This window comes from Lathyrus oleraceus, chromosome 1 (genome assembly GCF_024323335.1).
Source record: "Lathyrus oleraceus cultivar Zhongwan6 chromosome 1, CAAS_Psat_ZW6_1.0, whole genome shotgun sequence".
Classification (NCBI taxonomy): Eukaryota; Viridiplantae; Streptophyta; class Magnoliopsida; order Fabales; family Fabaceae; genus Lathyrus; species Lathyrus oleraceus.
In genome coordinates this window covers 426,198,518-426,224,163 of record NC_066579.1, presented here as the reverse complement: position 1 = coordinate 426,224,163, position 25,646 = coordinate 426,198,518, and the positions used below count along the sequence as shown (strand labels likewise).

At 33.3% G+C, this 25,646-nt stretch overlaps 1 protein-coding gene across 1 annotated transcript; it reads right to left on the bottom strand.

Moving 5' to 3' along the window:
- Positions 1 to 327: 327 nt before the first annotated feature.
- Positions 328 to 894, bottom strand: LOC127113967 (uncharacterized). The gene has a single exon (XM_051046514.1). It carries the CDS (start codon positions 892 to 894, stop codon positions 328 to 330), a length of 567 nt encoding a protein of 188 aa, XP_050902471.1.
- Positions 895 to 25,646: the final 24,752 nt, after the last annotated feature.

Below are 25,646 nucleotides of genomic sequence, written 5' to 3'. Positions count from 1 at the left end.
CACATAACCTCATGCTACCATCCTTATTCTAAACCAACAACATTGGTGTTCCCTGCGATGATACACTAGGCATGACAAACTTCTTCTATAGTAGATCTTCTAATTGTTTTTTCAAATCTGATGATATTCTATACGATGTCCCAGTTTACCACATCTGAAGCACTTCACACTTTTGCACTCTACAACATAATGACTAGTCTCTTCACTCTTGAAGCACTTTAGAAAATCTGGAGTGCTTGCCCCACTAGTTTCTTTCTCACCTATAGCCTTCTTTTCATACCTCTTTTTAACCTTAGCATCTGGATCCATGTAAGGTTTACCGCAATTCTAGTTGCCATTCTTCTTCTTACTAACACTTTTGTAGTGAGCAGACCTAACACAAATATCCTCATCATAGATCATGCATTTATTAACAAGCATCGAGAATTGTCGAATCTCCAAGTAACCAATGAACTGCCTGATCTTAGGATGTAAGCCACTCTCAAACTTCACACCCTTAGATTCTTCTCCTACCCCATTGTAATAAGGGAAAAATCTGGACAATTCCTCAAATTTAGCCACGTAATCAACCACTGTCATGTTTCCTTGCTTCAACTTAAGAAACTCAATCTTTTTCTTATTGTGAACATCATCCGAAAAGTACTTCTCCAGAAATTCACGCTTGAAGTTATCCCAAGTGATATCGGTACATGCATCTTCCCTTTGGTGGGCATTCTTCCACAAATACTCATCCTCCTCGAACAACATATGCATCTCAAACAAGATCTTATGTGCATCAGTGCATGCCATCACTCTAAAGATCTTCTCAAACTTCTGAAGCCAAGTCTGGGAATCTTTAGGATCACACCTTCCTTTAAAGTAGGTGGATTGTTCCTCTGAAAATTTCCCAGCCATAAAATTCATCAGCTACACCATATTGGTTATGGTTAGCCAGCAAAGCCTGATTCACCTACGCTATCACATAAGCCATTGCTTCCAAAGCACCAACAATCTTTCAACCGTTCCTACCAGTCATTTCTTACTGCACAATCAGTCAAGAGAACTAACTAATTGTAAACAGTAAATTAAATAGCATCAAACAAATTGAAGTATTGACAATGTTCACACATGTGTCGTACACCAGGGTATAGACAAATTCACAAAACCTATGTCGAATGGATTGAACTGCTCTGATACCAACTATGTAATACCCTAACCCCAAAATGAATTTTAAAAATATCATGAAAATTATTTATTTTAAAATCATCCTAGGGTGTCACACATTCCACATAAAACACCCTCCTCAACTTAAAATTAAGCAGTGGAAATTTAAAACATCACCAAATCAACATAAATATCTCATGATTTCATAAAAATAACTTAGTTATGATCATAAGGAAATGATTCCAACAAACTCTCAAGGAAACATAAAATGGCTGAATACCCGCCCCGATGTTACACTATCAGAGCAAAATACAGAAATATACATGAACTCCAAAAATAATAAATAAAATTAAGTAGGCATCTACGCCATTCCTTCCACACAACAACAACTAATACTCCTCTACCTGGGTATCTATACCATTAATACAACAAGTCATGCAAGTAAACAAAAAGGGGTGAGAAATACGTTCATAATGCTAATGGTGTATATAAACAATTAGGATAGTTCAACAATAATATTCAACAACCACATAAAATAGTTCACTGACATAGAACAATCGCATATGCAACTTTATGTAATGCAATGCCACTCATCACTCCTACTTCAACATGCATGTTGTACCAAGTTTTTGGATTTCAGAGTTATGCTACTGATTGATCAAACCTATGGTTCCTCATATGAACCAATGATTCCACCAATGAATCTGAGGCCCGCCTATGGTTCCTCATCTGAATAAACGATTCCACCAATGAATCTGAGGCTCATCTTTGGTTCCCCATCTGAACCAACGATTCCACGAATGAATTTGAGACAACCAATGATATGATGCATGAAACCTAACACAGAACATAAATATATTACTCGACAGTGGTTCCTCATCTAAATCGACAACTATGCCAATATCAGGCCACCACTGTAGTTCCTCATCTGAACTGTTAGTTAAAGGTGACTTAGCTATAAGGGGTGAATAGATCCCAAGTTAAAAAACTTTACAAAAATTGTTTTGAAAATTTTTACGGTTAGCGAAAGTGACCCAGATTGAATCGTCTAAACCGAACCGTTATCGAGAAGCTCGGATATGCGTATATGAAAACTAATTGATGATAATGATAGGTAAACCAATCAATATGTTTTAAAAAAATCGTTTGAATGATAGCTAAAGGTAGAGGCTATTTCCAATGACAAAATACACAAAAAACTTAATTGAGGCAGATTATCGAACACCTTGTGTGCAATCAATTTCGTTTAGAATTTTCTATGGTTTTATTGATTTGAAAAAACAAATAAAATGTAATAGATTGTAATCAACACAACAAAACCATTTTCAAAATATTATCAACAAAAATTTAACGAAACATATTGATCTCACAATCTACGAATCCAACAATTTGCAAATGAAAAGTAAAAGATCACCAATCGTCTTTGCTATGGTTACGTCTGCCCCCAATTAAAAATGGAATTGAGATATTAGTCTTACTTTGAAAAAGATTGTTTATAAAAAATAAAAATAGCAATCTAACCCTACAAAGCCTATGTTTGATTTTGATCCTAACTTGTTCTCTTCCCTTTATCTGAGCTTGATCAAGTCACCCAATAATACCAATTTGATCCACTGTCTCATGCTACTACTTTACAAGAAACCCTGTTCTTCAAAGCTTTCATTTGATCGAGTCTAAGTTGAGAATTATTGTCACCCAAGATTTACCAAGATGATCCTTCGGTTACCGTTAATCCTTCGATCGAATCCACCGTTATTCGAAGCTTTCACTCGGCTGAATCCAACTTGCATAATCTTGTCCAAAAACTTTAAATCACCAATTGATCTTGAAAGAAAACCTCAACGTGGTTTTCTTATTTGAAACCCCCAAAGATTCTTATCCCAATTTACAATTCAACAACCTAAATTAGATGTTATCAACTCTAATTCTAGATGACACTCAAACAAAAAAGGATTATGTGTAATTTGTTTGTGTATATGCATAGAACATATGATGAAGATGAAGAGAACTCTTAGTATATTCATGGTTTCATATTTTTCAAATGATGCATGTATGAGGTATACATATGCGTGTAAGTTGGAGGCAAAAAGGAATGCAAAAGATTTGAAAAACCATGAGTTTTTGGATAATGCATCGTATGTGTCGACCTATGTAAGTCATATGTCAACATATTCGAAGCATGTGTTGACCTGTATAGTTCATGTATCGATTTATAGAAGAAAATTTTCTTCTATGTGTCGACCTGAAACCCCTCCATAATCGACACATCAAATCGATGCTACAGGCTTTAAAACTCATCAACCTGTGTCGAGTCAACCTTGCATGTGTCGACTCATAGAAGAAAATTTTCTTCTATGTGTCGACCTGTATGCTGCATGTGTCAACACATGCATAAACATAAGCTACAGACTTAAAAACTTAACAACATGTGTCGACTCATACAATGTATGTGTCGACACATAAGCCCGTGTCTTGCATAAAACACATTTTTGTCAAGTAGAATCATTCTAACCTTTTCTAAATCATTTCCAAAATATTTTTATTCTTCCTAATGCTAAGATTCACATTATGACTCAGAGGATATCATCCAATATACATAAACACTAAATTATCCTAATTTTGACATCATACAAAATACATCTAACTAGAAGTTGCACTCACATGAACTACTCATAAACAAGGTAAACATTACTCATCAATAGAGTAAACATATCATTACTAAAAAAATATGATCACCAACAGGGTAACAATAATATTTTATATCTCTCACATTAGACCGGGTCAACTCATGACACATTAGGCAACTCAATGCAACACATTATTATTTACCTTAAACTCTAACATTGTCAAAAGGACCCTAAACTAATTTAAAGGTAACAAATAGTCACCGAAATCATAAAACTACTTAAAACTCGTCGAACTGGACCACATAATTCGAAATCGCTGACCCATCGACCCGTACCGACCGACGCGGCGCCCCGCATCGTGGCTCCCACTGCCACCAACACGCACCACACCGCGAATGACCATGCCTCTACTGCCACATCGAGGCATCATATAGCCATTACCGAACAGGCGCGACTTTGCAGCGCCTCGTGACCTCTCACATTGCCTCCTCCGTTTCCAGTGCGCCTCCCTATGATTCTCAATTTATTTTATTTCCAACTTTTTCCTATTTTTGTTTTTTCCCCCATTATTATGATTTTTGCCCTATTGAATATATCTAAAATTCATAAGCAGACGTCACTTATAGCATGTCACAATTATGAACAAGGCATCAAGACATATCAAATGAGAATGCATATCATATTACTCTAGAATAAAAGTAAACATTTATCAATAGATCACCTAAAAGGGTTTTTCCCAAACCCTCTTTAGCCACAAACAACAAATACATATTAAAGGAAAAGGGAGAAGACAAAAGAGTAAGGGACCCTCATTATCCCTCTGTTTAGCCATCCATATATGAATAACCCCTACCTCAAAAATTTCAGAGCAATGAACTTCGCCTTTGGAACTCTCTTTGTTCTTCCCACGCTCTCTTAGGTTCTCTTTCTGCCTCTTTCCCTATTTTTCACGTATGAAAAATTTCCTTCTAACTTCTCTTTATAAATAAAAATAACCATAATCTTATTACTCTCACCCCACCCACCCCACCTCTTACTAAACCCGCATTTTCTTCCTTAATTTTAATTAAAAAAATATTTTCTCTATTATTTTTAATTAAATTAAATATTAATTATTTTTCAATAAAAACTTCACCACCCAATAATTAAATAATTCAATTATAATATTTATTTAATTAAATAAAAGCATATCAAAACTCAAATAATCATAAGAAAATAATATAAAAATATTAAAATAATACCAATAATATTAAAATTAAAATTGGGGTGTTACATATGTCTTAACATACTGGCCTCTGTGCTGACTGTCTAATTTTCTGAGAAACACCTTTTCTAAGTTGTGGCAAAAAGGGGGCAATAATGGTGTGTGTAGTGAAATGGTGTATCTAGTAACATGACTATTGACTTTGTGATATATGATGATCTACTGCTGACATGATATATCATGATGTGCTTAGTATTGACTGGTATGATTAATACTCATTGATGTGATATGATTTGCACACATGCAAAAGCATTTGACTCTGAAACCTTGTGTGATTGTCTATGTTGATATCTTGTATCTATGCATGACTAACCTATTTTGAATGATTGCATATTAACTATGAGAGCATCAATGTGTGTCAACTGACCAATGTGTAACACCTATTATGCTACTGATTTGTACTACTTTTGTTGCTGGTGTATGCTCTGATGTTAGTTCTTATGCTGTTGCTTATAATTGGTCTGAGTATGGGATACTAAGTTGTGTTTTTGCTTGAAGAGTTGTTTTACCAAAATGTTCCAAAGGGAGAGATTGTTGGTCCATTTGGAAATGCATGCTTTATGCAAAACAACATGGGGTATGTTCAAGATATTTCTGATGCATAAGGGACACATGTGGAACACGATGTTCCAACATGTGTGATGCAACATCTGATATCCGGAAACAAAGATATGTTATTATAGTTTTTGTTTAGACTTATTCTGTCTAAGATTTACCATGAAAGAAGATCCTTTAAGTGAGTTAATTTTGATGTTCTAGTGCAACATGTGAAATGTGATGCTCTCGCATGTGTGCAGTGCAATATTTGACCCTAGTCAGCAGACCATGATGAATGTTGCTTAACAATTGTTGAAGATCAAATCATATTTAAATTTGAATATAAAATATAACAAATCATATCTTTTTTAGAGGGATATATGGAACAATTAACTTCCACTAATTCAGCTATTATTCTGGACGAATTTAATTCATATATCTACGGAGAAAAAGCCCATAATGCACTGCTATATAAGGAGACTCAATTCTTTGGTTTGATAAGAGTTTTGTGCGTAAGATTAAGTTCTTAGTGCCTAGGGTTTGTGAGTATTTTTTTTATTTTATTCAATTCTAATGCCATAATAAGGATTAATGTTGAATCTATTTGTGTACACCATTTTATGTTTCAGTAACTTGACATATTTGTTGGTTTGTCTTAGTTGAGTTGTAAATTCAATAATCAATAGAGTTGTTATTAAGGTTGATCACTTGGGATTAGTGATTGAGAGAAAATTAAAGGAGTTATCATATTTAGGGAGAGACCTAAATAGAAAGTCACTAGGATTATAAAGAGGTATTGGACATCATGTGATTGATATTCCTATAAGACTAATTGTACTAATTCGAAGTAGTGAATTTCCTTATTTGGGTAGAGTGTCATCCAGACGTAGGTGTTATTTGCACTAAACTAGGCTACCAATCTCTTGTGTTATTTTGTTTCTTTCTGCATTGTGTTATTGTAGCTGTTATATTATTGTCTTGTTAATTTAACAAGTTGGACCAGTTGTCCCAACATTTGTCCCCTCAAGAACAAAATTCTACAACTTGACAATGGTTGATGCAAAAATGGTTAGGAATGGTTTATATGAAAATACTTGAGGACATAACATATATACACAAATGAATTGTCATTGATATCTTATCTTTATGATTCAATCCTTTGATTTCCAAAACTTATGCAATTTTGATACTTAATTTTAATCTTTTTCTTCTTTGATCTTTCTTCTATTATAATCTTTTGTATCATAAAAAATAAGTTAAGTTAGATGAATAATGTAACATCTCAAATTCGATTAAATTACTTAATTGAATTATTTATAATTTTTATTTAATTATTTGGTGTTTGGTGTGCCTTTAAATAAAATTATATGATTATATGTTGTTGGAGTGTAATGACAATTGTAGGGTGTAGAGAGAATGTAGTAACTTGATAGAATACATTAGAAAACGATCATAATAATTTTAATTATTATTGGAAATAAAATAAGAAAAATTGGTGAAATAGGAGTTTTGTGTAATTTATGTGAATTGAGAAAAATATATGACAAGAGGAGAGAAGCTAGTAAAAAGTTGGGAAAAAACCGTAATTTTAGGAAATATAGAAAACCATATAAATTCTAAAAGTTGGGGGAGAACTAGGTTTTAGAGAATATGAAAATACTTAAAAATAAGAGGTAAGAAGAACAAGGCTTTTGAGAAGGAGAGCTAGGTTTGAGAAGACAAATTCATAGAAGTTGTTCAATTCATTAATTTTGTAGGAAACCTAAGGTAAAGGGGATGAAAGAACTTTCAATATGAGTGTTTAGCATGAAAGAGTAGAGAAGAGGGACTCTTACTCTCATTAGAGATTGTGTAAATTTTATTCTGTTATGTTGTTGTTATATGATTTTTTGTGTGTGCTTTATTAAGTGATTTGTGTGCATTCTTGTATTTTGATTTGATATATATGTTGATGTCTTTGAAAAGAAAATATAATATGATAATCCTATTGATGTCATGTTCATTCATACTTTGTATAAGGTTAGGAATAGTTATTTATTTTTGGATTTCTGCCTTACCTTTGTAATTGTGTGATGATTCGTACTTGTGCCCTTTGGGACGATTTTTTTTTAATAATAATTGAATAATGGTATATACATGTTTGAAGTTTGATATGTGTGTTTTTTGGGGAAGTTAGAACTAAAGTAGACGAAATAAGCTAGTTTTGAAATATGTTGAATAGGAAGGAAAACATAGGAAATCACAGGTAGACATAGGAGGAGATTGACAATCTTATTTTAGGTATAACTTGAGTTTCGGAACTCACATTTAGGCACGGTTCAAAGCGTTGGAAATCTAATGCGATAATATTTATTTTGAAGTAGGGAAATTGGGTCTAGGGGTGCTACAACATTAGCAGTTTGTTAGTTTTTATACTAGAGGCATAGATAATTTCAGTCCTGCATTGGTTATCATATATCAGACATAACTTAAGTTTCGCAAGTCCTTTTAGGATGTTATCAATTGCGTTAGAAAGATGGTTTAATTATATTTCAAACTAGAGAGTTATATAATTTTATCAAGAGTATATAAATTTTCATGTTATTTTGAAGTCAAATATCCTATTTTAGAGTTTATGCAGAAATTGTCGCGATATGGCTAAACTGAAACGAATAGAACTGGAGTTTTGTAACTCAGTTGGAGGTACAGTTAAGTGAGTTTAAAATAGGGTTTAAATATATTTTATACTAGAGAATTTAATGATTTTATCACAAGCCTTTAATTTTTTATGATATTTTGAAGTTAGACAATTTCAGAGTTAAGTCCAAAGTTTTGAGTGTGGTGACCTTTTGTTACCTTTTTAAAGAGTTTAAGAGTTCTATTTTATTTGGTTAAAATTGTTATAGAATTTTCATATTTGCTTTTGAGTTTTTTAGAGTTGGAGATCAGAATATAATATACAATTGAGTTGAACTTGGAGCATTATTGACATCATAGAATTACCTTTTGAGTAATATTTTTATGTGTTTAAGGTTGTTAAGGCAAAATATTTAAAATAGAGTTGTTGAGTAATTAATAATAATAATTTAATATCATAAATTATAATATTTTAGAGTTGAATTGGAGATATTTATTATTTAGAGTTGTTAGAACAACCAATTAAACTCATAAGAGTTATCTTTATGGGCAAGAGTTGGCAGTAGAGCATTTTAGCACCTTAGACTTATTTTAAAGTTGCAGGAATTATTGTAGAGTTCCTTGGGAACTAGATTGAGTAATAATACAACTTTACTCCGTTATTGATAATTTTTTAATTATAATGTAATTATTGTATTTAACTATATGATGATGTTGTATTAATTTATGTGAATTATGATGATGATATATTATTGTGTGAGCATGGATTATGTTGTTGAACTATGAGTATATTATAGTGGGATGATAGTTAGGGAGGGGAACTATTATTGTTGGATCAATGCATATTTTGTTTATTGTCGGGAGGGGACTTTAAACATTATGTTGTTGTTGCATTGACGTATTCTGACATGCATTCATTATGACGTTGTTATTAATGAAAAAGGAAAGTTGCTATATGAGCAGGGTAGATTGGTGACTTGTCCTGAATCCGAAGTGAACCAATTGATGATGATATGGTACTACATGCATATGAGTCTAGTTGGGATTATGAGTCATATTGCATAATGTAAATTATGAATATGTGATTGTTGTGTATGTTGATGAAATGAGTGTGAGAATGTTGATTGGTTGTGAATATGTACATGTTGTTATGAATGACTGTGAGATCATGTTGTTGTTGATTGTGTAATGAATGTGTGCTTGTTGTATATTCTCTACCTTAAAATTCTTTACATTGTTTATGTTGAACTTTGTTTCTCACCCCATTTTCTTCATATTGTCCACCATGGACATCTTGCAGATTGCCAGAAGTGAACATTGTTGTTGTACATGGAAGGTGGCTTGTTGGAGCTACTCTTTATTTCCTTTATTTATCGCTTTATTATACATTAATGATTTTAAGTGCTCTGATAGTATAACATCAGGAACAGGAGTTTGTTATGTTTTATGTTAATGTTGTTTTTGTTGTTCTGGAGTTTAATACTTTCATGAAGTTGCTATGAAATATTTTTCCGCTGCGTAGTTTCAAATGATTTGATATGTTTTCGAAGGATCGTTATTGGTGACACCTTCAATTTCCGAGTAATGATTTTTATATAAGTTTTAGGGTTTGGGGTGTTACAAAGAACATCTTCTTCACACCTACAAGGTTATCAAATATTTGGATCCCTAAGTAGGGTCCTTGTCGCCCCATGAGGCAATCAAACTGCTAGATTCCTAAGTTGGATCCTCAGCACCCTATGAAATAGTCAAACATCTAGGTTCCTAAGTGAGATCCTTGTTGTTCTATGAGGCGATAAAACAATTGGATCCACAAGTGTAATCCTTTCCACCCTCAGAGGCAATCAAATAGTTAGATCCTTAAGTATGATCTTTGTTATCCTCATAGACGGTACTGCTAGAGGAACCCCATGGTACTTAGAGGAAATAAAATAATTGAATTCCCATAAGTGATCCTTACTATTCCTCTTTTTATTTAAGGGAAGTGATATGTATAACTTTTGAAGAGTACGGTGCTAGCAAATGCCCCTAATCAAGGTTCAGAAAAACAATCATAAAAAAATAAATATGGAGGAATATAACAAGTAAAAGGCAATTAATATAAAAGATGCCTCAAGGGGTGCCACTGTCTTAACAATTACGAAAAGCCTCTAAAGGGGTAAAGAAACATAATAAAAACACACCATGGGCCAAGAAAAATTACAATAAAACCCAAGCCATCAATTCTCCTACTAAATTTCCTCCTCTCCATTGAAATCCTTCAGTCGGGGGGGGGGGGGGGGGGTCCAAATTCACCTCCGACTGTCGCCCCACCCTTGTCCTTGGTGTCCTTGGAGGGAGCATAATCCTTAGGCTCTGAAGGGGTCGTCTCCCTTTTATCCACTAGTTGGACATCAAAGAAAACTTTAATAAAGTCCAATTTTCTAAAATCCAGCTTAGCATAGAGGAATGAAACCTGCTCTTTTTCCCGCTCAAAGTAAACAACTGAGGTCAACACTAGCTCATCAGTAAACTCTGACAACTCTCCATCCATTTCCTTTTTGGAGAGAAGGACAAAGTCCAAATATTCCTGCAAAGATTTCTCCTTATTGGATATCTCCTTAGCCTTGACCTTCGCATATACCCATTTTTTCTCCTAGGACTCCTTGTCTTTCTGAAGGGCCTTCAAGAACCTCTGGCTTTCATTATAGGTATCCACATAATTTTGGAGCTTCACCTTCATCTCTTAATCAACCTTATCTCGCCTTTCCCTATTAACATCAACGCCCTCAACAAAAGGTTATCTATCATATTCTCGATTATAGGAGTCGACTTAGACGGGAGGGCCTGGTAGTCATAGGAAATTCCTTGGAGAAAGGGAGGTGAGAAATATGGAACTGGAGAGTGTCAAAACCGACATCACTCCACAAAGTAGGAGGATATGGGGAAGCCTCGCCTTTAGGTGGCGTATGAATACTCTCTTCTTAGAAGTGGGTAGGACGGTACCAGCAGTTGGAGAAAAGCTCTATTCCATCCTTAAGGCCTTCATACCGAGAGAATTGGGAGATGACTCCTAAGCTTATCTTTTCTTTCCATTCACTATTATGAAAAACACCTATCATAACGGTTGGAAAAGGGATACAACCACGTCCAACCAACCGTTGTGAGGTAGGATGTGATTGTATGTATGATACCTTCCACCATAGGCCTTAGACTATTCTGATAAGCTAGGTAGTGCGTTATATATTATAACGGTCAAGATAATCAACCATTATGATATAAAGCGAATGGTCATGGGTTCGAAACCCAGTGAATGCATGGTTAATAGTATTATGTGTGCTATCTATACCAACAGTTGATTTAAATAACTGTGATTAAATACATTTTTTTTTAAAAATAATTTATTTTTCATATATTACAGACTTGTACTTGTTGTTTTACCTATATATATATATATATATATATATATATATATATATATATATATATATATATATATATATATATATATATATATTAACCATTACAATATACCACCCCTCCTTTTCAACTAACTCATTAGAAATAAACGCCCAACGTCTACGAACGTCGTCTAAGTCTTCGGAAGAGAAAGGTGTCCTATCGTTAAACGTATATATAAACAAGTGGAAAAAAATTGAATATCACGTGATTTGAATTATAATAGCAAATTAATATGTTATTGAAAATATTTCATGACATTATATACATGATCCCACAAATCAACAATTCCGGCAGAGACGATGTTAAACATGCGTTTCATTACATAGTACCCACACTCGTATCCCTCTACTTGTCTCCTCGTCTACAAATTTACACATTTCATGAATATATATATATATATATATATATATATATATATATATATATATATATATATATATATATATATATATATATATATATATATATATATATATATATATATATATATATTTACAAATAGTCTCATAAACATAAAGTTATACCTATTAATAATTTGAATCATCATAAGATCAAGTTCTTTGTGTAACGAACACAATGTAGTTACCATATTTGTCAGAAGAGATATGATGATCAATTGATAATATTCTCTGAATGAATAATACAAGCATATATAATTAGTATTTGGTAAAATATAAAAACTAAATAAAATAGAGACACCATAATTTTAAAACTACTCACTTATTGAGGAATAATATTAAGTATCATTCTTTCCCATCTGCTATCCGTGATGTTAAGTATTCTTTAATGTTTTTAGAGGAATTATTTGTTAATTGTATTATAAATGGATCCAACAACCCATAAGTATCTGATTTATGTAATTTTATACATACACAGTGAATGTACCAAAAAGGTTAAACAAGGTACAAAAATCATGTGAGGAATTAATTCTATACAAAACAACGAATGTACCATATAATGAAATATACTTACGTGCACCAAACTTCTAGTAACCCTATGTCTAGCCACCGTTTTCCACCAATCATATCCTTTATATCTTTAGGAATCACACAAAATTCATTTAACCCCTCAATCGCAGATCGTGTTCTAGTGCAAGAGTAATTACCGTTTCTTCATTGCGCATAATATAAGTAATCATTTTGGAATATGATTATCCAGAAGAAGTCAATAACCCGTATTGAATCTCTCTACCTGTGGGGATGACTGAACAACTTCCTTTTATGCCTGCACCATGTAAAACATTTCTACCAGACAATTGATCATCAGCATCATCCTCTTTATTTATACACTATGGCACAGTTCAACTGATTCTTTAGATCATAAAATACAAAAAGTAACACAAAATAGAATTAACGTAATATGCATAACAAATAAGCATATAACTCTTTAGATAACACAATTTTCACTCTCACATACCGCATATAACTCTTTTAATTCTTCCAATTCTTTCCTTAGAATTTCCCGCTACGCTTCCAACTTCTCGCTAAATTCTTTCTTTTGAGTATTTATCTTCCTCTGAAGCTCTTCCAACATTTCATTTTGCACCTTCCCGATGCTTTTTTTAGACGTACCAAAAAACACTCTCAGGCTGATGCCATCTCTAACCCCACTAACACGCCCACCATGTTCCTTTGTTCCGATTGCTTCTACTAATATATCATGTAGTGGTTCTGGAATAAAGGTACCTTCACGAGATGAGTTAACCAACGAATCCTATACAACATGATAAAACATATATTATTAATTACCAAAGCGACTCACAGAGGAATTTGAAGTGTAGTCTACATACATATGCACAATAAGTTCTACTTACAATTCTCTCAGCTACCAATTTGGAGGAATCTGAAGTGTAGTCTCCATTTGGTCTCAGTCAAGCCCTCTTCCACTTCTTATGTTGTGATGGTAGAGATGGTTCCCGATCACGACTCATGGAGTCCCCCTCTCCTAGTTGTTGTCTTTTTTCAACAATCATGGTTTTCTCAAGTTTCCTATATCCCCCACGAGACAATCTATGGTGTATTTGTTTTTGGACTTGTTCAACATTCCCGCTTGACTTTTAACTTGTTATAAACATAAGGAAAATATTAACATCTATGGTTTATTCATAAAGTTATCAGAAAATACCACTGGTACTAACCATGAAATCCTCACTACTACGAGACTTCACAAACATTTTCCAAACCTTCTTGCTAAGATATGGATATTTCACCCACAAACGCTCAATATTAGACTTTGGCTTCGTAATATAGTCACTTGTGAGTCGTGACTTAAAACTCCTCTGAGTTGTACCAACATACGTTATCCACCTTTTTTTCAACTTCGAATCATCATTAAATTCAAACTTCAACTACACATTTAAAACAATAATAAGTATGTATTAGTGTTTATATAACATAATATCGAATCGACAATAATTGAAATTACTACCTGAACGTCTATCCATATGCTATTTTTCACCTCATCCAATACATCCTTCCAATCATCTAACAAAATGCTGAGTTTGCTTTGTCCAAGGAACACAACATAACTCTTAAGTAGCGAAGAATTAGGACCATCAAGAACATATGAAAAACACTAAACTTGGCTGGAAGTTTAACACACAAATTATGGACTTTTATTAGTGTAGCCATCATTGTGGCACCTCTTTTTTTATAATTATGAATCATTTGTCATGGTTTCATTTGTATGCGTAGCTTCGTCGCTACTAGATGGAGAAGAATCCATATATCAAGACATAAGCATCAACAATAATAAGCAATCATTAACAACAATAATAAGCATCAACAACAAATGCATAAGAATCAACAACAATAACAAGCATCATCTTCAACAATAAGCACAAACAACAACAAATACATAAACATCAGCAACAATAAGAATCAACAACAACAACATTAAGCATCACCAACAACATTAAGCATCACCAATAACAAATAAGCATTAACAACAACAAATACATAAGTATCAACAACAATAAGAATCAACAATAACAAGCATCATCTTAATCAAAGCATCAACAACTACAACAAGCATCATCTTCAACAACAACAACAAGCATCAATAAAAACATTAAGCATCATCAATAACATTAATCCTCAACAACAACAAATACGCATCAACAACAACAAGAATCAATAATAACAACAACAACAAACATCATCTACAAAAAGCATCAATAACAATAATAAGAATCAACAACAAATAAATAGCAATGCAAAATGTAGGTATAGTAAATGCATGGGACGGAAAAGTTTATGTACCGGAAACGTGATGAATAAGTAAAAAAATGTTATCATAATCTTAAAGTTTACGTACCCCCTGGAAAATGTTGTCAAGAACGAAGAATATTGAAAATGGTGTCGGCCGACTCCCTCCTCGATGGTACGAATGCAAATGAAAATGTTAAAAATGTTATTGTTTGAAGATGGTGATGAACGTTTCGTTAGGGTTGAAACTGGTTTTGTATCGTTGTGGTTGAAATGTTGTCATATGTTTCGTTAAGGTTATAATCACGTTGTTTCATCAAATGTTGTTTCTTGATGGAAATGAAAATACGCAACTGAATAGACAAGTTAACTAGCTAGCTATGGATAATATGATTAAAAGATATCACCACGGTTATTTCGAAAATCATTGTGATATAGGATGAAAATTGTAAAAAACTGTCATGTCTTAAGCAAATATAAATTTTAAAAAATAATAAAAAATATATCACGATGGATTTTTTAGAAAACCATGGTGATATAATATTGACATTACTAATATTTTTTTAAAAAAAAGCATCAAGTTTAAAGTATTTAATTTAAAAAAAATATATTTCACAATGGTTAGTTAAAATAACTGTAGTGATATATATTTCTTTAATTAAATAAAAGTGAAAGACGATGGTAAATTATGAAGAAATCATGAAATAGCAGGCGCTGAGAGTCAAACTTATGAAACATCAAACTATATTACCACAGTTGTTTAAAAAACATCTTAGTCAGGCGTTACTGTTAAAAGTTCTTCCTAACAGGAAGTTGTAGATTAATTATCAATTTGACCAAAAGAGAAAGCATTAAACTCAAACATAAATAAATCAGATAAGGATAAAATACCAGCCATTACAATGTTCAATTTAGAATAATCAATAAGTTCAAGGCCATGGACACCCCCTAGCATTGGGGGTTTTAACTACTCATAATAATAAAAATAAACATCTGAATATTGACAAACATTACAGAAAGTGGAAGATGAAGAGTCTTCAATGGAGAAAATTCCTTAAAGATGATGCTCCACCTTGATCTACTGTGTTTTCCAGCTCCTAATTTGTGTTTTCCCATCAAAAATCAATGTCCCCTCCAAATGGCCTTTAAAAATCCGAAACTGGGCTTCTTTCTCATTTTGGACTTTCATACACATATAGACCTTTTCATACATGTATGTCATCTTGACTATTGATGATGATATGTGTAAGGTATCCTCATACGCATATAGTTTCTCACCTGTTGGGCCTCACATGCGTATGGGCATCATTATACGCCTATGGGAATGAATTGCTTTTCTACCTTGATGTTGCTTGAAGTGATACGCCCAAGGCAACATATTGAGGTATATTGTGGCACCTCATATGCGTATGGGTAGGCTTATACGCGTATGGCCATAATTATGCATTTTTTTTGTCCTTTTACTTTCCCTCTTGCGTTTGGCTCAGACTTTTTCTCTGATTACTTTTGTATTTTTCTCCAAACCTGTACGACACTTGCAAATATTTCCAAACAGATAAAAATAACAAGAAAACCAAAAACATTGGCAAATACGAACTAAAAGAAACTGACCACTTATTGACTCAAAACATCTTAATAATTGCAGATAAATCACATATTTTAATGTCTCACTGATGATAAATATAGAGGAAATGGTGACTGGTCAATAATGAAGCCCTCTGGGTGACTCTAAGGGTTATTAGTCTTCCCCTGAAAAACCTAAATTTTATCCCATTTTCTTCTTCATTCCTCAGTTGTAATCTTCATCATATGATCTGGAAAACAATGTAGAGAGGTCACAAATGCTGTCTGAAAAGACCTACAAAAGAAAATAGGGTATCCAAAACTTACCTAGGTAAGCGGTGGGATGATCGCCGCTCTCCAGCCACAATCTAATTATTGTCAGCGAGTCCATGACTGCAAACCTCCCTAGAAGGCGAACAATCCTTTCCCCATCAAGGGTAAGGTATTTCTTGTCATATCTCGTGATTGGCATAAGATCATTCTTCCAGAATAAGGGAAAGAATGGGGGCCCATAAGCCCCTAACGCCTCGAGAGAACCCTCTTGTCCCATCATACAAGCGAACTTGTCTCTCCAATTTTTGTAATGGTTGGAGTGAAAAATAAAATGGCCTTTCCCGACAGGCCACCCAAAGACACCTATATGCCTTTCGTGGGTATGATAATATAAAAGGAGAAAAAACCCTATAGAAGGAGTAATCTTCAGGTCTTCATAGACCATCTCGGAGGCCTTAATAAAACCCTAACTATTAGGGAACAATTGAGAGGGTGCAACATTGAGAACCATCAACACCTCCATGGAAAAATAAGAAAGGGATAAAGAACGCCCCCCATTTCCTTGATAAAATTGAGGTAGAATTAAAAATATAGGAAGGGAGGATCAAAGGAGATAAGCATTGTCACCATCTCCGATGGTGAACAAGCCTCTAGAATATCCATCTCCTCGTTTTCTGAAGAAGAAACTCCCACTATTATACGGAAATAGAGAATTTATTCTTCAGAATTATAATAAGGTCCAATGTCACCGACATCCTTGGGCACAACGGAGGAGGCAACCATTATCGTTTTGTTCTTGGCAAAACATCAGGACAAAAAGAAATCACTACCACCGTCACAATCGTCAAAAGGGGTGACTATAACCCTCAAAATCCACATATCTACAATAGCTTAAACCCTATTTTGAACATTTTTTATAATTCCTACTCACTCCAGAAGGAGGGTAAAGAAAAGAAATTCCATACAATGAGGGGTTGTGAATAAAGAATCAGGGATGTAGAGAAGCTATGCAGTTCAAAGGAACTTGCAGAAGTTATGGGAGAAAAATAAATTAAAGAAATGGAAGGAGAAACTTTTATAGGGAACTAAAACCACAAGGTACCTTTTAATCTCTTCTAGAATTTCGAAAATCTCAGCATGCTGCCGACAAGTGGCATTAGCATTTAAGGTCTCGAAAAATAGGTCATCATTACTTACATTAAATGGAAGTAAGCATGATCGTTTAAATAATTGATTGACATCCTGACTAATCAAGAGACATCTGGCAAGGGGGTGACTCACCCACCTCAATTAAGGGGCTTACGCGAATAGAACAGGGACTCACTCCAAACTGAGGGACTCGCCTCCGATTAATAAGGTCACATTCAGTTGAGGGACTCGCCTCAAACTGAGGGACTTACCTCTCATACAAAAGGGTCATGCCCCATACCGTATAACAATATCCAGAAGAAGCCTTAAAGATACCTTTCCATTTACAAGTCCCGTGTTTGAGGGATTGTGTAGTGTTATACTTGTGATAGTACCAAATGAGGGTGACTCATAGATTCTCACCTAGTATGACTTCGCCTGAGAGACATCCTCACAAAGCATGGGTAGTTTTCCCCAGGGGCAGGTAATGTGTATAAAATTGTTACTTTCCCATTAGTCATATGAGAATGAGTAATACCATGACTCCTGAGAAAGTAAGTAGTCAACAGTCTCCTCCAGTAAAGGAGAACAATTACTACTTATAAGGGTTTCTTAAACTTTAGGCCCATACGGCTTCTATTAATACTTTTCCCCTAACGAGAGAAAATAGATCACAATGTACACATAACACCCAAAGCATAACACTATCATACAGAGTTTCTCACCTCACGTGAGTAGGTACTCTAAACCACCATAAAACTATCATACATAACTTCTCGCCATCGTAGGCAAGTCTTAACCACCCTAAATTGGTATAAACCTACTAAGGTCTCTGAGTATCCCCTACCCTTATAGGGATACCATACACACATGTATTTTTTGACCAGTATAACTCTATTCTCTTTTATTTCTTTCATCTTCATCTCATATCAAATAATATCTTAAATCTAATATATTTCTCTCTTCTCATAGTTTCTCACATATTTCTTTCTTTTCACTTTTATCTCCAACCAATGACACCTTGATATTTTTAAAGCATGTAGGATGGACCAACTTGAGTGGTTAAGTTGAAATATCCATCCCACCATGCTCCTTGGAAGTGTTGAACATATTTGTTTGCTTCCACATGTTATATAAATAATAAGACTAAGAATATCCACACAAACTACCAAATAACTAAATTAAATTATATATGTCTAAATTACACTATATATGTCTCAATTAATAATTGAATTAAATGGATGCAAATTGTTGATCTATGATCTATATATATATATTCCACTAGAGGTCATTTACGTTATCTTTTATAACAGGTTGGTCCTTTAAGTTATTTTTGTAACAACTTGTTTCTTTAGAGTGATTTCTACATTCTTTTTGTCACATTTTGAACATTTAGAAATGTGTGCCTGATGTATTTTTGGTTGCACTTCATCATTTTCGTACCACTTAAAATAATTGCATCCACAATTAGCACAATCACTATTTTAAAAAATGGTAACAATGCACATATTTGGTAATTTAAAGGATCAAGTTATTACAAAAATAACTTAAAGGACCAACTTGTTATAAAAAAAATTATTTTAAGGAACTCTGATGTAATTTTATCTATTTGAAAATGTGCGAATTTAAGGGGCCAATTCACCTTTGCCTCGTCTCCATCTCAATTTTTCATAGGTTCAAATTATTTAGATCAATTCAAGTGATTAAGTTCAAAATCACATCCGGTCTACATCTAAAATAATGAGTTAATTGATTTGGGGAAAAAACATCACATCTTACCATCCTCCATTCGCTCCTTGTTTTAGTGTTAATTTTTCAAAATTATTATTCAAATTTACATAAATACATATATTACTTTATATGCAAAATACTCTTTTTGATCCATTAACTATGCCCTTGGGTTCAGATTGGTCCCTTAATTTTTTTTTCGTGTCACCTTGATCCTTTAACATTTGAAACATTGTCACGTTTTTTCTTTCGTTAGTGGACGTTAGTCAAAGCCAAAAATAACTTCCAAGTGACATGTTACCTGGTGACATGGATATGAGACTCAATATAGCAACCAAAAATTTATGTTGTTATTCAAAACGAAGGAACCATAAGCTGAAGATACACGAAGGCGATTTTGAAGGAACGATTTCAAATAAACAATTGAACCAGAGTTTGAAGATGCACAATCCAGCGAAATCAAGGAAGTGAAGGATTGAAGATGAAGTTTCAAATACAAGCCATTATTGATGGGACTAAGATAAAAATGTGAAGAACATGTTTCATAGTCAAGTGAAATGCATAGGTGCAAAAAAGCAGGACACAAAAAATTAACTTGTAAGGTTGCACCAACAACTCAAGTTTCACAGTAGGAAACTCAAGGCAATATTACTCAGCAATCTCAAGGCAATACAACTCAACAATCTTAGGGCAATGCTACTCAGCAATCTCAGGGTAACATAACTCAAGGAAGTAGGAATGCTACTTAGCAATCTTAGGCAACTTAAGGATACATGAATGCTACTAAGTAATCTCAAGGAAAGGAAACTCAATCAAATCAAGGGAAAAGGCCAACAACTCAACCAACTAAGTCATCTCAGGGCAAGGCAACTCAATCAACTCAAGGGAAAAAGGCCAGTTACTCAAGGCAGTGCAACTCAATTAACACAAGGAAATGGCAAGACACAAAAGCCATGTGTAAGAAGACCATTTGTAACCAGGACCAACAACAAGATTAACTGCAACCAAGAATGTAGTTGGCCAAATAACTAGGAGGTCTACTCCAACCAAGAGAATCATACCAAAGAAGAACATCTAGTGTTATTTAGCCCTTGTCTAGTTAATAGTTTTAGCATGTATTTTGGTATTATGTCTTGTGAACATGTCAATGTCATTTTTGAATCATTTTGGAACTTTGTAGTGTGTTATGAAAATCAATTTATGTGTTATGAAAATCATTTTGGAATTATATTATGTGAACTAATATTGTAAACTGATTACGTAAATAACATGTGTTACATTGTGTTTATGGAGTGGTTGGTGAACTGATATTGTAAACTGGTTAAGTAATTTGGTTAAGTAAAACTGATAAGTTTTTTATGGACTGGTACAAACAATAAGCCAAACAAACCAACTCATATTAAACTGATACAATGGGTTACATACTAACTCATCCATAACAATACAGTGATATAAACATATATTGGTAACTGATACAAACTGATACATACCAATTCATCCATACAAACTGAACAAATTGTTACATACTCCTAACACATCCTTAAAAAAATACACATAAGATTACAAGAAATATAATATTCCATATTTTTTTCCACTTCAAGATCGTGTTCACTTGAGTTTGAAGTTCGACCACAACTTTCCCTAGTTCTTCATTTGTCACCCTGACTTTTTCAAACTCCTTTTTTTGCATCATCAATTTCCTTTGCTATGATTTCCAACCTATTAATCATAAATTGCCCATTCTCATCTCCCAAACCTTCATGAAACCAATTGAAAAAACCACACCATCTTTGCAAGGATCCCTGGAAATTTCATGTATGTATCAAAACGAGCTTATCACATATGGACATAAATCAAACCACTACAATAAATAACACTTTTTATGATGAAAATTTCACCTCGAACAATAAAAAATCGAGGTATAAAGTCAAGGCGCACTATTTTTTATTATTTTAAAAAATTAAAAATCATATACTCCCTCGGTTTTTCATAACACTGAGGTGAAAAAAACAACTCAGTACAAGCTTCAATTCCCAGCTATCGTAGTTTAAGATTTTATTTGTTTATAATTGTAAACAAAATAATTTAACTCTTCAGTTTTCTATTTAATCGAGACATAAAATAATAAGATTTTACTATAAAAGCACTTGTTTTACATATTTTTACCATAATCCTTACTAATATGAAGTCGCCCCAAACTCGCAAGCATCATTCTTTGGGATGAATTGTAAGATAGAAAAAATCTTCAATGTTCTTTTATCTTGAACAAAATATTTTTTCTTCCCTTGCAATCTATCACACATAATGGTGTTGATGTTGTCGTTGTTGATTTTTGTAATATTCTCGGCAAACAATGTAATTTTCTAGGTAAACCATATAACGATTTCCTTTTCTATGTAATTTTGGAAATAATAAAAGTGCAACTGCTAGGGATCGAACTCATGTTCATATAACTTAATCTCTCGGTTTTATTTCCACCGAGGTGATAAATGACGAATTTTTATGTCGCCCTTCGTTACCTCACCTCTTTAGCTAATGTATCATGTATTTCGCGTCCGAGCGCTTTTTGTAGTAGTGAACTGAAATTAGGGCTTACCTTAAAGTTTGGACAACCCCAAAAATTCTTTCCAAAATTCTTACCAGTTGTTGCCTTACGAATCGCAACTTTGTCTTCACAATGACATTTTTGTACACATCACGAGCTTGTGTATACACTGGACTCACAAATTTCAGAGTTCTTCTTCTTCATAAATGAAGAACATTGGTCGGACTTCGTGCTTCGAAGAAAACGAAAAAAAAAACAATGAAAACGAAGAACCAATATTGCCATAAGTTAGTTGCAGAAAACGCATATACATAGTGAAAAACGAAGAAACAAATTGGTAATAAAAAAGATGATGTACCATTGCCAATTCAGCTGCCACATTGCTTAAGTAAGCGAACGTTTGAAGAGAACAGACCAAAGGAATATGCATCTATTAAAAAGTTAAGGGACCAAGGTGAAAAAAAAATATAAAGAGATCAATATAAAATAAATAGTACAATTAAGGGAGAAAAAAAGAATATTTAACCTGCTTTATATTTATATTTAGTATATTTTCATCAAAATTATCATTTAAAAATAATTTATTAAAAACAAGTTATTCTAAGTTTAAAATCAATATTTGTTACTGTAAAAAGTTATTTTTTTATATTTTTATGAGGTGATTTTATTTAAGACAATATTACATACCAAATATAACCAAATAAAAAAAATATAATTTTGTAAAAAAAAAAAAAAGAGTTTAATCACACCTTTCATCTAAAATTCAAATTTTCATTAATCATATTGTGAGAATAAATCAATATTATTAGACTTAATTATTGTTTGGTATAGGGATGATTAAAATTAATTGAGCTAAGAGGATTAAAAAGTTAAATATATACTGATAATTAACTATTAATAATTTAAATTTATAAAAAAGCTTAAATATGTAGTTTAATTTATACTCTTTTTTATACATTGTTTTAGTCCTAGTTTTTTCAATTATATATACTTTGACTTTTACCTTTTTTACTTCACTTTTTTATTATTTTTATTTTGTTTACCTTTATGTACTTTCTGTGGATTTCTTAATTAAATGGTTTTTGTATGAAATCGACAGTGTGTTAAACAACATTCAAAATTCCCAAACACATCACTGTTAATAAATTGCCAATTAATTTTTGACTGTGTGCCGCCGTCAAAATATAAATGAAAATAGTGTGCTATTTCAGTATGTTTCAATTACTAATTGCCAATTATATTACAATTAATAACTGAAAACCTTGTTCAGTATATTTCAATCATCATCTCTAACATGTGATTTCTATTAAAATTTCGTACATCTGCATCAAACTTTAATATTTGAATTTCTACAATAAAGTAGAAAAAGCCATAATGGGTCTTTTAGCATCTACACAAGAATACCAAAGGATAAAATAATAAAGTATATATATATTATTTTATCCCGATTAACACCGATAGCCCATTAACACCGATAGCCCGTTTGTTCTGACGCGCCGTGCTCAAGTGCCGCCACTAGCGCCTCTACGCCCACGCCCACAGACCCGGTGTCGCCGGTGGCTACACCAGCGAGGGGTTGTTTGGATGTGACATATGGAATAATGCTTGGGACTACCACATATGTCCACGTGGCACCTTATCCTCTTTTGCTCCTTTGGTGAGTTTAATGTTTCAAGGTCTTTATAAATGCTTTTAATGTTAGCTCCACTTTCTATGTGGGGCTATTTGCAATACATTTATTACCATTAACTCAATTGCTCATTTTTGTCATATTGGAACATACCAATGACAATTATTGTTTGTAATTTCCAACAATCCTCCACTTGTTCTAATCATGACAAAACTAATTCCAGAAAATGAGATATAAAGAGTGTTAATACACTTAGGTATCTTTCGATTTAAAACTTAACCTTAGTGAGGATAACACAAAGTTTAATTGAAATATTAGATAACAATGCTTTTAAACAATTAATCCATATGATTAAGCCGACGTTACCTTACACACACTCTTTAAAGGTTCTTCCTCTACATATCTCGCTTAGCACTTATTTATGGCCATATGCTATCCTGTTTCATGAATTTTTCATGAGCGAAACTCCAACACTCACTTTGAGACGACACCATCTCGAAATTCACATAGGTGAAGTTCATGTTGTATCCTTTTTCATGAGATACTTTTCCTCGGTTATGAAATTCATTAATAGGTTTGAAAACCTCAAAGCTCTATTTACAATAGTCAACATTATTACCCAATTCCTGACTTACATCCAAATCAACGACTTGTTATTACCCATTGAATCTTGAAGTTAATGTTCTATTAACATAAGATTGGGTTGCCGCCATTGTTGGAACTCTTATTCAAGGAGTTTCAACCCCATGCCTCTCGGGGTTGTTTTTACTAAGTCTTTGGCCATTGGCTTAGTAAATAGACCGACCAAATTATAGCTTGTTCGTATATAGGTGAGTGAAATGATTCCATCCTTATGTGCCTAGACTTTCCATTGTACACTTCGCTGAATGCTCTTGCTAAAGTGGCTTGGCTATCACAGTGTATCATCATCACCTTTGAAACATTGTCTTTAGCCAACGGAACTTCCAACAAAAGATCCCTCAACCATTCTGCTTCTTGACCAGCGGAAGCGAGAGCCACAAACTCTGATTCCACGGTCGAAAGAGTAATGCATCTTTGTTTCTTTGTCTTCCAAGAAATTGCTCCTCCAACTAGTGTAAATATCCACCCAATTGTAGATTTATGATCTCCAACGTTAGATTTCTAACTCGCATCAGTATATCCTTCTAGTATGGCAGGGAATCTACCATAATGAAAGCCAAGGTTTTTGGTTTTCAGTAGATAACCAAAAATCTTCGTGATTGCCTTCCAGTGTTCATTACTTGGATTACTAGTAAATCTACTTACTTTACTAACTACAAATGATATATCGGGTCTGGTACATTGCATTAAGTACATAAGACACCCTAGTGCACTTGCATATTCCAATTGATTTACTACTCTTCCATTGTTCTTTTGAAGTTTAATGACATGATCAAATGAAGTGGTTACTTCCTTAAATTTTAGGTGTTTGAACTTACCAAATATTTTCTCGATATAGTGTGTTTGACTAAGTTCATAATCCCCACTATTTCGCTTAACTTTGATCCCTAGAATTGTGTCAACAAGTTCAAGATCTTTCATTTTTAAAGTGAAAGTTAGAAACCTCTTTGTCTCTATAATTCCATTCAAATCGTTGCTAATTATTAGCATGTCATCAACATAGAGGCAAAGAAATATCACAGTGGTTTTGCACACTTTTGTGTATAAACACTTGTCACAAGAATTAGGAATAAATCCATTTGAAAGTATCATGAAATCAAATTTTTGATTCCATTTTTTTGGTGCTTGTTTTAAGCCATATAAGGATTTGACAAGCTTACACACCTTTAGTTCATTTCCAGGAATCGCGTAGCCTTCTGGTTGTTCTATGTAGATTTCCTCACCAAGATCTCCATTTAGGAATGTTGTTTTAACATCCATCTGATGAACTATAAGTTCATTTAAAGAGGCTAAGGCAAACAAC

Bases quoted from the DNA above. Each gene is read 5' to 3' on its own strand.
- LOC127113967 (XM_051046514.1), bottom strand. From the start codon at position 894: ATGGCTGGGAAATTTTCAGAGGAACAATCCACCTACTTTAAAGGAAGG.